Here is a 12448-nt window from a genome sequence, read left to right as displayed (position 1 = left end):
CGCTGGGTTGGTACCGTTAATTTTCCAGAATGGGAGATGTAGTGCACGGGAAATGTAGTGCACCAACCGCATAAATTTTCAAGTGCAATTTTGTTCACCATCCTTAAAAGAAAGTGAATATTATCATCCGTTTTATTGGTTGAAATAGTATAAATCTCACCTCTACAATACATTTTTCGGTAAGCGTGATATGATTTTATGGTGGGATTCACACCATTTTAACCAATAAAAAGAATAATAATATCCCTCTTAAATGGAGTAGAGTGGAGTAGAGTGCATTTGGTACCTCCATTATACTCTCATGCACATGGATAGAGTTTGATTCCCATAAATATCAATTCCCTCTCTAAATTTTTTAAGATAGAATAGATTAGAATTAACGAATAAAAAAAAATAAAGGGTGAACAAAATTAAATTCTAAATTTCCCACTATTTGTTGTGCAATGTCGGGGGAAAATGGTCCATCGCGTCTACCGGTCCACGTGTGTGCTCGCCCAACTTCCCTTCTCTTGGCTCCACCACCCCCCCCCCCCCCCCCCCCCCCCCCCCCCTCATTCAACTACCCCCTCCGAAATACCGGTCCACGTGTGGGCTCCCCCAACTTCCCTTCCCCCCCCCCCCCCCCCCCATTCAACTACTCCATCCGTTTTAAAAATTGGATATAAATTTTTGATATCCGTGTCAATTTTAATTTCTTATATCGTTTAATATAGATCTCAAAAAATATATAATAAAAATTTTGTTTGAAATTTTTGATATCCGTGTCAATTTTAATTTTTTATATCGTTTAATATAGATCTCAAAAAATATACAATATAAATCTTGTTTAATAGTTTTTTATTGATCCCCTCATTCAACTACTCCCTCCGTTTCAAAAATTGGATGTAAATTTTTAATATCTGTGTCAATTTTAATATCTTATATCGTTCAATATAGATCTCAAAAAATATACAATATAAATTTTGTTTGATAGTTTTTAATCAATTCTATTATAAAAAATTTCAAATTTTCGAAAGATATTATACATTGAAAGACATAAGATGCAATATGACACGGAGTTTCAAAATTGTCGTCCCAAAGACGGAGGGAGTACTTTGCAAAATTAACGCCGAGAAGGGTGGGACAGGCGCTGTCCGGAGGAGGATCGGACAGGGGATCCGTACTCCAACTACTCCCAGTCCTACCAGTTCATGTTGTACTTTTATATATATACACAGAGAGAGAGAGAGAGAGAGAGAGAGAGAGAGAGAGAGAGAGATATGGGGAGGGGGATCAGCGAGGTGGGAGTGGAAGAGTTGGTGAAAGCCGGATTGGATGTGGACGAGGCGAAGGTGATGGAGAAAGGCCTGAAAGAAGCAATTGGTCGGACAGGTGGTGGGGGTGACCGGAGGGAGTTATGGCGGGAGATCACGGCTCGACGGCTGCTCCGACCGTCGCACCCACACCCCGTGCACCAGCTCGTCTACTACTCAGTCTATGCCGACTACGATGCTACCGCCCATGGCCCTCCTCTCTATTGGTTCCCTTCTCTGTATTACTCTCTCTCTCTCTCTCTCTCTCTCTCTCTCTCTCTCTCTCTCCCATTGTCTTTCTTCCGCTTGTACTCATCTCACCTATAAATATACAAAGCTAAGGCTGGGTTTCCCGGTTGTCTAAATCTAAACGTGCATATATCTTTGCATGCCGCTATTTGTGGAGCTGGTGGCAGAGAGGAAAAGGCAAATGCTTTTACCCAAAATTTGACAATGACCAAAGTTTATACTGAATTTCGACAAGTCATTTGACAATGCATTGTTGAGAACAAAAGGTGACCAAATTAACTATTCTCATTTTTAAATGACATTGATTTTATGACCATCGAACATGAAGTATGTGCTGTCAGCAATCAATAGCTTGATCTTTTCTCCTTTTTCTAAATTGTGTTCACCCAGGAACTCATCCCAATGTGGATTTTGTTCAATTTGACTGTCTTGTGTTTGGACTTGGGGGTCATGTGTTGCTGCTTGGCATGTTTACTAAAAGAGGTGTCTTTGTATCTGATCTCTGCCTCTTAACTGATATCCATTATTTGTTAGATATCAAGCCAAAAGCACAAACCTGGGCCGCCTCATGGAAACTCATGGTTCAAAGCTTCTAGGAGCATTATACAAGGATCCCATAATAAGTTTTAGTCTATTTCAAAGTTTCTCTGCAGAGCACCCTGAGGTATATTCTTTCTTAGATGTGCAGAGACTGTAATGCCATTCATGTTAATTGTGTCAATGATCTTCAGGTTTACTGGTCACTTGTACTCAAAGAGCTTTCAATTCAATTTCGTGAGGCCCCAAAGTGCATTCTGGATACTTCCGTCAAATCAAAACATGGGGGAACATGGCTTCCTGGTTCCGTTTTGAATATTGCCGAGTGTTGTTTAATGTCAACCAACTATCCAAGGAAGGAGGACAACAGTTTGGCCATTGTATGGAGAGATGAAAACTGTGATGATTCCCAAGTTAATCAGATGACACTGAAAGAGCTCCGAGAGCAAGTAATGTATGCTTTCATTTATTTCCACTCTAGCTGTTATTGACCGAGAATTATTTTGATCCATGGAGTTGCATTATATGATTGTGTATGTGGCAGTTTGACCATTTTGGTTCATAATTTATAGACTATAGTTAGTGAGAACACAATGCCGCTCTCTACGACTGCTCTAAAAATCAAAATGTGAGTGCAATGCCAAATGTCATAACAGACTTAAGTGAAGCCCTCCCTAACGCCAATTGTTTTTAGGAGAGATGCCAATTGATTCTAGGAAGCTAGAAAGTCATAATTTAGAAATGCAGGGGTGTCATAATGAGAGGACTGTTAAGACTACAATGTTGCTCCCCTTGACCGCTCTAAAAATAGACCTACAGGTGCAATGTTGAATGCCAACATGGACTTAAGTGAACTCCTCCCTAATACGGTACCAATTGGTTTTAGGAGAGATGGTGGAACTTGGTCCGACAACAATAATGATGATTTTCATGCTAACCAGCCTAACCAGGCGATGTTAGAAGAGCTAGAGAACAAACAATATGCCTACATAGCTACATATTTCTACCATTTTTTTCATCAAAATGCTTCATGTTATGTTGAAGGGGTTGCATTTCTTTCTGTCACGCCCTCGATTTTCAACATAAACATAAATGATTTCCATAAATAAAACCTCACGATAATTCGTATGATACCCAAAATGACGTAGCTTTCCCATTTCCCTACTCACGCTTCCATCAATCAATTGTTCCCAAAATATTACATCTTTGGCTCTAAGGCCCAAATTAACATAAGTATCGAATATCCAAGAGTTAAGGGTTACAATATTCCATAGTCAAAAGATTTACAATTAGAGTTACAAATACATCTTCCAAAAGAAATTTACAAAGATGAATAAGTAACTCCTCAATCGTTAGCTTTCACAAGTAATTCCACATCCAAGCATTTCAACCATTCACGCTACTGCCTTGCGCTAGTACCTGAAATTGATAATAGGCTTGAGCTACACTAGCCCAGTAGGAAATTCTACTCAAACATTATATGCAAGAGGAGTGCAAGAATGATCACAAGGCAAGAACGGGATTTAGACCGCATAATAGACAATAACCAAGGCTTAACAATCCCATGTACTCAATACGAAGTTTGGTATACACTTCAACCTTTAACCGTTTTCAACTTTTTGTGTGTCCAATGTCATGAGCTCCTGCCGGGCTAATTATGGGACCCCGATACCCCCTGCCAAGTGCCCACCTAGAAGGTCGGGCCTTAAGTATTCAACATGAGCATTAGCTCCTACCAGGCTAATTATGGGACCCCGATATCCTCTGTCAAGCACCTACCCGTCGATAGGTCCTGAATGTTCATCATTGTGTTAACAAGGGTTTAAGCGTCTCATCTTCTCATAACGTGTCATTTCATTTCAATCGAAGCTCAAGTGGTAATCGACATCAAAGTTTACCGAATAGTGGCAAGGGATGTAAAGATACACAATGAACTCAATGAATATGATTAACGATGTTATGGAGTGATTTGGTGATGTTTAGAACAAGTTAGAAATGATCGGGGGTCAAAACAATGGAGTTTGGAGCAAAACAGCAAAATCTGTCACTAAGCTCTCCGTATCGATATGAGCTTAATAAGTATCGATACGGGTGAGCTTCAAAGCAGTCCAAAGAGTGTTGTATCGATACGAATTAAGGGCCGTATCGATACAGATGGCTTTCGAGCAGATTTACAGCAGATTTCGAGGATTTCAACCACCACAACAACTATACCAATCAAGCACATGATTCAAGGCAAGGAAAACACTACTATTACATATATTGAGAGGTAGAATCCCTACCTCGAGGCCGAAGAACGAAACCCAAGAAATTACGAGCCCTAGCTTTCCGAAATCAAAACCGAGAGTGATTCGACTCCACCGAGCTCCAACCGGCGAAATACGGACCACAATACGCGTAGAGGGTGAAGGATTGAAGGTTGTTTTGGTAGGTTTTGAGTGAAATTTGGAGAGAGAGCAAGACAGAGGGAGAGAGCCGGGAGAGAGGGAGAGAGGCGTGAGAGGTGGAGAGGAGAAAATGATCTCCTACTCTCTCACCGTCCTATATATACTCACATATATGTAAACTACACATTGTACCCCTCCACAATCAATTCCTTCACTTTAGCCCCAAATCACATAAACGCTACTTTTCTCATTTTCCTCAATTATAAACATTAAAACTAATTAGGTCTCTACACTTTCTGAGAGTATTACATGAAGTCTTCAACAGGGATCAAGTACCTTGTTGGACACTGGGTACGTTAATAAGCCTCTGTGGTATGTGTCTGATACTTCCCATTGAACACTTTTTAGAATTTTGTATTTAACACTGTCATACTTAACTGGATAATTGGAATAGTTGAGTTCCCTTTGACTTTTCATCTTAGATGACACCATTTTGTCGTACCAACTAGAATAAAACCATTAAATATGTGAGAGTTTCTGTCGAGTTGTCTGACCCACCCCTACATGAATCCATGCAATTGTAACCTTTAATACGAGGGTGGGGTAGTGCGTGGAGCATATCTTCACTTTAACTGTTTCTGCTGTTGTGATCATAGAGAGCCACAAAATCAGACCTTTTGGTACTACTATCCCTTGTGAGAGCCATCGGGTTATTTCTAAGAATCTCACAAGTGATTGATGCTTGTCACAGAAGAAATAAAGAAAAACAGAAAAAAGCAATCCACTGGGGATTATTGACAAAAAATATGCATTTCCATTAACTCTGTTGCCTATTACAGTGTTAACACATGTTAAAGAGGATATACATAGGAAACAAATGACACTAAAACATGCAGCAAGAAGAATTTTTTTAGTTTATCATCCACTCTCAAACACCTTGCTACTTGATTGACACTTTTTAGCGTATCTGATCCTTACCCCCTTTCTTTTTAAAAATATGAAACAGGTTAGTGGCAAATGCCCTGGACACAATATTCTCCAAGGGAGATGCAATAGCAATTGATATGCCAATGACAGTAAATGCAGTCATTATATACTTGGCAATTGTACTAGCTGGATTTGTTGTTGTATCAATAGCTGACAGCTTTGTTGCAAAGGAAATCGCTACTCGTTTGCGCGTGTCAAGAGCAAAGGCTATCTTTACTCAGGTGATCTAGTTATAGCTGATAGAGTTCAACTGAGTAATTTAATGATTTTTTTATTTTTTTTAGTTTTTATTCCTTGATAATGTGGGAATTGATTCTTGCTTGCTTTTGAGATCAGGATTTTATAGTACGGGGAGGTCGGAGATTTCCTTTATACAGGTAAGGATTTCTCAATGACAAATTATTTGAGGAAGTACAGCAAGCAATACTCTACTTTGGAAATCTATACAGTTGTCCTCGGCTTCTCTTGACCCATATGCTATAGAAATCATGTTTGTACATGAAATATGCTGTTATGTGGAGGAGATTTGAGAATTGAGATTTAAATTTAGTCCTATTGAGGCATTATGCATCAGAATTCAGAAGTCTTGCAAAGGGAAGTGAAGGAGGACTTCTTCAATCATTCTTGTTTTGGTTCAAAGCTCCAAATTGTCTATTCGCTGAATATAGCTTCCTTGGCAAATTCGCAAACAAACTTCTTAAAAAGAGGTTTTTAGACCAAGTTAAAGTTTTACTTCTGTTAAAAGCCATTTTCTGCTAAAAGCTGCCAAACAGTGATCCCACTGCTGAGAGATTCACCAAGAAGAATTTGTTACAGAATTTCTGGCTGGCGTCCTAAATCCTAATATAATGATTTCCAGAAACTTATGCAGTTAAATTGCAAAAGACATGCTTCTAAATGCACTAGTTGCATTAACTATAGTTGTTTGCCTGTCTCCATGCAGTCGAGTAATAGATGCTGAACCACCTAAAGCTATTGTCATTCCGGCATCTGGAAAAGATGTGGGTGTTCAGTTAAGGAAACAGGACTTATCATGGAACGATTTCGTTTCCTGTGTTAATCACCTCCCTAGGTAATGTTAGCACCTTTGTTATCAGATTTTTGTTTTTGTTTCTTTCCAACTAAAGGGCCTATGTTGCTAATATCAATGGGTATCTGATTTTCTCACCGTTTCTTTTTGACTTTGTGTGCAATTTACTGAGAGACATTTGTTCACTATTTTTCCTTTTTTTCCAGACCAAATTCCTATTCTCCTGTCTATCTACCCATAGATTCGACGAGTAATATACTCTTCTCATCTGGAACCACAGGTCAATTGCTTGGTCTGCCCACTTCTTTGGCATTTTAATTGTGGTGTTTTCTTATGCGTTGATTCTATAACTAGTTTCTCCTTTACCAGGGGATCCAAAAGCCATACCATGGACCCACCTTTCTCCAATGAGATGTGCTGCTGATTCGTGGGCACATTGTAATGTTCAAGCTGGCGATGTCTTCTGCTGGCCCACAAATCTGGGATGGGTAATGGGGCCAATTGTGCTCTATTCATGCTTTCTAACTGGGGCAACTCTTGCTCTTTATCACGGATCTCCTCTCGGCCGCAGTTTTGGGAAATTTGTTCAGGTTCCCTCATGCCCTTTTTTCCTTTATGCTCATGTCAAACCAATAGTCTTTAAGTTTCTTTTTTAATTTATGGAATAACACCTGATACAGTATGTCTGTCGGGATTTTTATGTGCTCCTTTCTATTGGGACAATGGTTACAAACAAAATGTTACTGTATGTTTTAGAGTGCTTATAATAGTTACATAGGCAGTATCAGAAACTACAAAACACTGTTGAAGTTGTTGTTCAGGTATGGTGGACAAATGTTGTATTCCCTCTTTGATTCAGTAGATGCCAAGCTGTGTAATTCGACTGTATTATACATTTAAGTACTTTACATTTGCTCTATAAATACCAGCCTTTTTCTTTGTTACACATGTTCAGGACGCAGGTGTTACTGCTTTGGGCACAGTCCCAAGCTTAGTCAAGACATGGAAGAATACACGTTGCATGGAAGGCTTAGATTGGTCAAAGATTACGTAATCCCCCCCTTTTCGAACTTCAAATATTTATCGTTGAACCGATTCACTAGAAAAAAGGATTTGAGTTTGAACATAACTATGTCCAGGTCATTTGCTTCTACTGGAGAAACCTCTAACGTCGATGATGACCTTTGGCTTTCTTCAAGAGCTTACTACAAACCAATTGTTGAATGTTGTGGCGGCACGGAGCTTGCATCATCCTACATCCAAGGAAGTCTTCAGCAACCACAAGCTTTTGGAGCATTTAGTTCTGCGTCAATGACAACAGCCTTTGTCATTTTGGATGAAAATGGGGTTCCCTATGTAAGAAACTTTCTAGCATTTTGCCGATTAAATTTGAGCTTCTCGATAAGTATTGAGATAAAAAAAATTCTTGTCACTGGGTCACACCATGGGCTGGAGGGTTGCTACAAGCTTTTGATCTTGAGGTGAGGATTACTAGGATATTTCACCTTTGAGTGAAATGGTCATAATATTTCCCTCCCCTGCCCTGGTATGGCTGTTTTGACACTGATTGGTTGCAATGGCAGTAGCGGTGCAATAACCGGCACAGGAACTTAACCCTCAAGATAACCTCAATATAAATTATTGTCACTTTGGTGATTCACTGATTCTTGCACTCACATTTGATTGATATTTTTTGACTTATGTGGCAGCCGAATGATCAAGCTTGTATTGGAGAAGTGGGTTTATTTCCTCGATACATGGGAGCTACTGATAGATTGCTTAATGCTGATCATGAGGAAGTGTACTTCAAAGGAATGCCCATGTACAAAGGAATGGTATGCATGATATTGAGTTATCTTTGTTTGAGTTCTTAGTAAGCAATGTCACTGAACATTAGGCATGGCACTGGTGAAACTCGATTCTAGAAGCATTAGGTGATTGATGGAGAAACTTCCTGTGACCAAATCTGATTCACCATATGTATAGGCCTTGTCTTTTCCTGGTATGAAAGGTTTTATACTTTATAGGGTCATGTTGAAAGGGAATTTATCCGTTGTATAACCCGAATTCTGTAACACCCCGTCGCATATCGGAAGTCTACATGGATGATCGTGGGTATATAACAAACCATGTGAGCTACTACTAGTACCTTGAGCTCAAGTATTTTGGGCCATGTGGTGTGGCTTGTGGACTAAGAATCAAGGTACTGAGCTAGTGCGTTACAGGTGGTTTTAGAGCAATCCATGTACAAGACTATGTGGGCCCTGGACTTTGGATTTGGTTTGGTTTGGTTTGTTGGCTTAAGTATTTTGGGCCATGGGGTGTGGCTTTTGGGTTAATAATCAAGGTACTGGGCCAGTGGTCTTCATGGGCGGTTACAGGTATTGTAACACTCCGTCTCACATCAGAAGTCTACATGGATAATCTCGGGTATATAACAAACCATGTGGGCATTATGGGTGGTATCAGAGCAACCCGTGTACACAACTGAGTAGGCTCGGGCCAGAAAAAAGACTTGTGAAATACCCTGTGACTCTAGGCTCAGGGCCGCAAGTGGGCACCAAGGGAAAAGACCCGCAAAATATCGTGGTGACTTTGGTTACTAGGGAAAAGACTTGTGAAATACCCTACGACTCTAGTGCTCAACACCTTGGGAGGGCGTGAGACCATAAAGGTGGGGAGATTGTAACTCTCTGTCCCACATCAGAAGTCTATATGGATAATCTTGGGTAGATAACAAACCATGTGGGCTACTACTAGTACCTTGGGTTTAAGCATTTTGGGCCATGTGGTGTGGTTTGTGGATCATAATCGAGGTACTTGGCCAATAGTCTGCTTGGGGTGTTACAAATTCAGGAATGTAGGCCTGCTTACTTCCATTTCATAAAACAGTGTACTATTCTTGGAAATGGAAGGATAAAAAAAAACTCAAATTATGTAAGAGTTGTCTTAAAACTATCACAGTGGCTAAGAATATGTTGTGTACTCAACATTTGCATGTGTTCAGTTTCAAGATTTCAGACGAAATTCCACATGAAATTTATCTTCCTAGAATGATAGTAATCAATATCCTCATCTGATCTCTTTTAATATACACTGTTCTGAACTAAACAAATTTTCTTGTATTCTCTTTCATTTCTTTCCTTTCTTGTGTTTCCAACATCTTTCCTGTGGCAAACAATTGTGGGTAAAACTTACAAAATCAATGTTGTTAGTTTGGTTAACTTGTAGTGTTGTCCAGATCTAACTAGTGAATAGTAACAAGTATTCCTGCTGACGCTAATGCTATGATCTGGTTCCCGATGCTAGTCTTCGTTCTAACTTGATTGCTACTCACAGAAACTAAGGAGACATGGAGACATCCTCAAGAGAACTGCTGGTGGCTATTTTATTGTACAGGGTAGGGCTGATGACACTATGAATCTTGGTGGCATAAAGGTACTACACTCTCCAATGATCCTATTCATATCAAAACTGTGTCTGGTACTTGCCATCAGCCTATGGCCTTAAACAACCCATACTGACTTGAAAATTATTTGACGACATGGATTTCTTGGTTTCTCGAAAAACCGTAGAGTTAGTACCATTAATGGGTGTATAGAGGGGTAGATTGGGTACATAGTCTACAGACCTAATCTTTTGTATTAAATGCACAAAGTGCTGCTCTCATACAAACCTACAACCTCGAGTTAGCATGTTGAGTTTTACCACTGAACCAATAATCACCCCTTTTCTTTTCCAGAATTCTACTAAGCAAAATGTTTTTTTATCTTTAGTCCAAAGAAGCTTTTGGCATGTTTATTGACTTCTGAATGAGCTTGAATTCATCCATCATTTCAACCTTTTCTGTCCTCTTGCTTGGACTGATTTTTGAAACCAGAAAACTAACAGGAAGTTTTGTTGATATACAGACGAGCTCAGTTGAAATTGAGCGCGTGTGTGACCGAGCTGATGAAAGTATATTGGAAACTGCTGCTGTCACTGCTGCACCACCAATTGGTGGTCCAGAACAGTTGGCTATATTTGTGGTACTGAAGAAAGGATATAACAGTGAACCAGACAGGCTAAAGATGCTATTTTCAAGAGCCATTCAAATTAATCTTAACCCACTGTTTAAGGTTTGTGCATCTTATTAATATCCTGGATATATTGCCCTCCTCCCTTTCTTTTGGATTTAGTACTTTACTGTTTAATATTTCTTTGTTGTGTTGAGGGTTTTTTGTTTTCTTGTCATGATACTATCTTACTTCGGTTTCCATTGGATGCGAAACACGATCAATAAGTATTGACATGCGTAGCCGTTGATCTTACAAAAGTTGTGTCCTAGGTAGAAAACAGGTTTTCCTCTCTTGACCCTCTTTTCTAGCTATTTAGGGCCATAAAAAGATGAAAGACTGATGCTCTATAAAAGGCAGAGAGAGTACTCGAGAGTAAGGGACTCTGGAAAACTACTCCATCTATTAGCTATCATGTAAAAGCTGAGGGTCTAAAAATATGGACTCCTATTAAGGCCATGATTACATATGTACCATAATACCATGTACAACATGTGGACCAACTTATTGAGTAAATTAAAATTTATTCTTACATTCATGCTTATATTTTTTTGTTTCTTTTTCTTTATTATTGCCGATCTAATGAATTCTAGATCTCTCTTAGTTTTCCATATAGTGGTATGTACTTGTGCAAATATATGTGCATTAACATCTTTTCAATTGGCTTTACTTTTTCAATACTAGACTAAGGCAACATTTCTGGAACGATCCTTATTTTCTTTATTTTGTTGGTTAACAGGTGAACTTTGTAAAGATCGTCCCAGAGTTTCCTCGAACAGCTTCTAATAAATTACTCAGGAGAGTACTAAGAGACCAATTGAAGCGCGATCTTCACATTCACAGTAAACTTTAACAGCAACTCCTCTAATTTGTGGTATGGAGTTTGTCGACTTGTATCATGCTTGCATATATTGTTTGAGATGAATGAATAAGCGCGATACGCGATTAAAGTTCTTCGAGATCAAATTGGTCCAACCACAAAATAGTCATAAGAAAATTTTCAATTTCATGCTGTTAGGTGAATCATATATCTAGTGATTGTAAGATTTGTTTTCATTTGTCAATTACTCGAGCATTTCAATCTATATTTTGTATTTTTTCAATTATCTCCTGCTTATGTTTTTATACCAAATGCCAAAATGATCATATGGACAATGCAAGTAGTTTTACCCAAAATGTTTTTGCTGTTTTAAACTAGTTGAATTGCAGTTGTGCTCATGCACCAATGATTACCTTGTGTAAGGATTAAGCCACAACACACTCAAAACACGACTAGCTTATTATTTGAGGAGATAAAAAAGTTTATCTCCCCACTTAAATGGATCAGAGCTCATGGGTGATGGGTGACAGATAAATGCGACCAAATTGAGCCAGAGAAAAGTAAAGGGACTCTTGATGTAATTGGCCCTGCGACATAAGTTGTTGGTGCCGGCTTCCTGAATTACTTTGTTGATGGTCCTTTTTCAAGCCAAAACACCCGACTGTTTTTAACTACTGTATCGAATAAGCTGAAGAAGCAGAATGTTCGTGGGCAATGTGTCAAAACATCGTAAAATCGATAGCCCTTTGTTTCATTTTGTTTCGATTGGTGCAGAAATTAGATCTTGCAACATACATATCTCAGATACATTTTATACGAAATTTGCAAAAGGTAGTTCCCAGATAGGTTTCTCATACCACTCTAGTGTAGGCAGTGTGTTGGTTTCACAGCTGGAGGTAGTTTTCAGACACCAAGTGGGTACAAACACTCAGTAGATTAGAATCGTAGAGAGAACACAACACAGGATTATAAGTAACTGGAATATTATTACTCGGACTAGCCTGGATTTCATTACGGGGAGAGTCCCCCTTTTATAGGCGTAAAAGGGACCTCCGGTTACATCATGAAGCCTTCCGCTTACATCATAGTAC

General features: G+C 39.2%; 1 protein-coding gene across 1 annotated transcript; it reads left to right on the top strand.

The window, feature by feature from the left end:
* Window positions 1–1195: 1195 nt before the first annotated feature.
* LOC131315332 (probable CoA ligase CCL12) lies at window positions 1196–11640 on the top strand. Its single transcript, XM_058344491.1, has 14 exons — window positions 1196–1531; window positions 2076–2205; window positions 2273–2532; window positions 5472–5673; window positions 5789–5829; window positions 6396–6524; window positions 6689–6762; window positions 6852–7072; window positions 7438–7532; window positions 7622–7838; window positions 8192–8317; window positions 9822–9920; window positions 10394–10600; window positions 11277–11640. The coding sequence occupies exons 1-14, from the start codon at window positions 1260–1262 to the stop codon at window positions 11388–11390; spliced, it is 2187 nt and encodes a 728-aa protein (XP_058200474.1). The 5' UTR covers window positions 1196–1259; the 3' UTR covers window positions 11391–11640.
* Window positions 11641–12448: the final 808 nt, after the last annotated feature.

The sequence above is a fragment of the Rhododendron vialii genome, chromosome 13a (assembly GCF_030253575.1).
Source record: "Rhododendron vialii isolate Sample 1 chromosome 13a, ASM3025357v1".
Lineage (NCBI taxonomy): Eukaryota > Viridiplantae > Streptophyta > Magnoliopsida > Ericales > Ericaceae > Rhododendron > Rhododendron vialii.
The sequence above is the reverse complement of the archived record's forward strand: the minus strand, read 5'-3'. Positions and strand labels throughout refer to the sequence as shown.

Coding starts and splice junctions, on each gene's coding strand:
- LOC131315332 (XM_058344491.1), top strand. CDS start 1,260: ATGGGGAGGGGGATCAGCGAGGTGGGAGTGGAAGAGTTGGTGAAAGCC. Junction 2,533..5,471: donor GAGCTCCGAGAGCAAGTAAT/GTATGCTTTCAT, acceptor AATATGAAACAG/GTTAGTGGCAAATGCCCTGG. Junction 5,830..6,395: donor CGGAGATTTCCTTTATACAG/GTAAGGATTTCT, acceptor GTCTCCATGCAG/TCGAGTAATAGATGCTGAAC.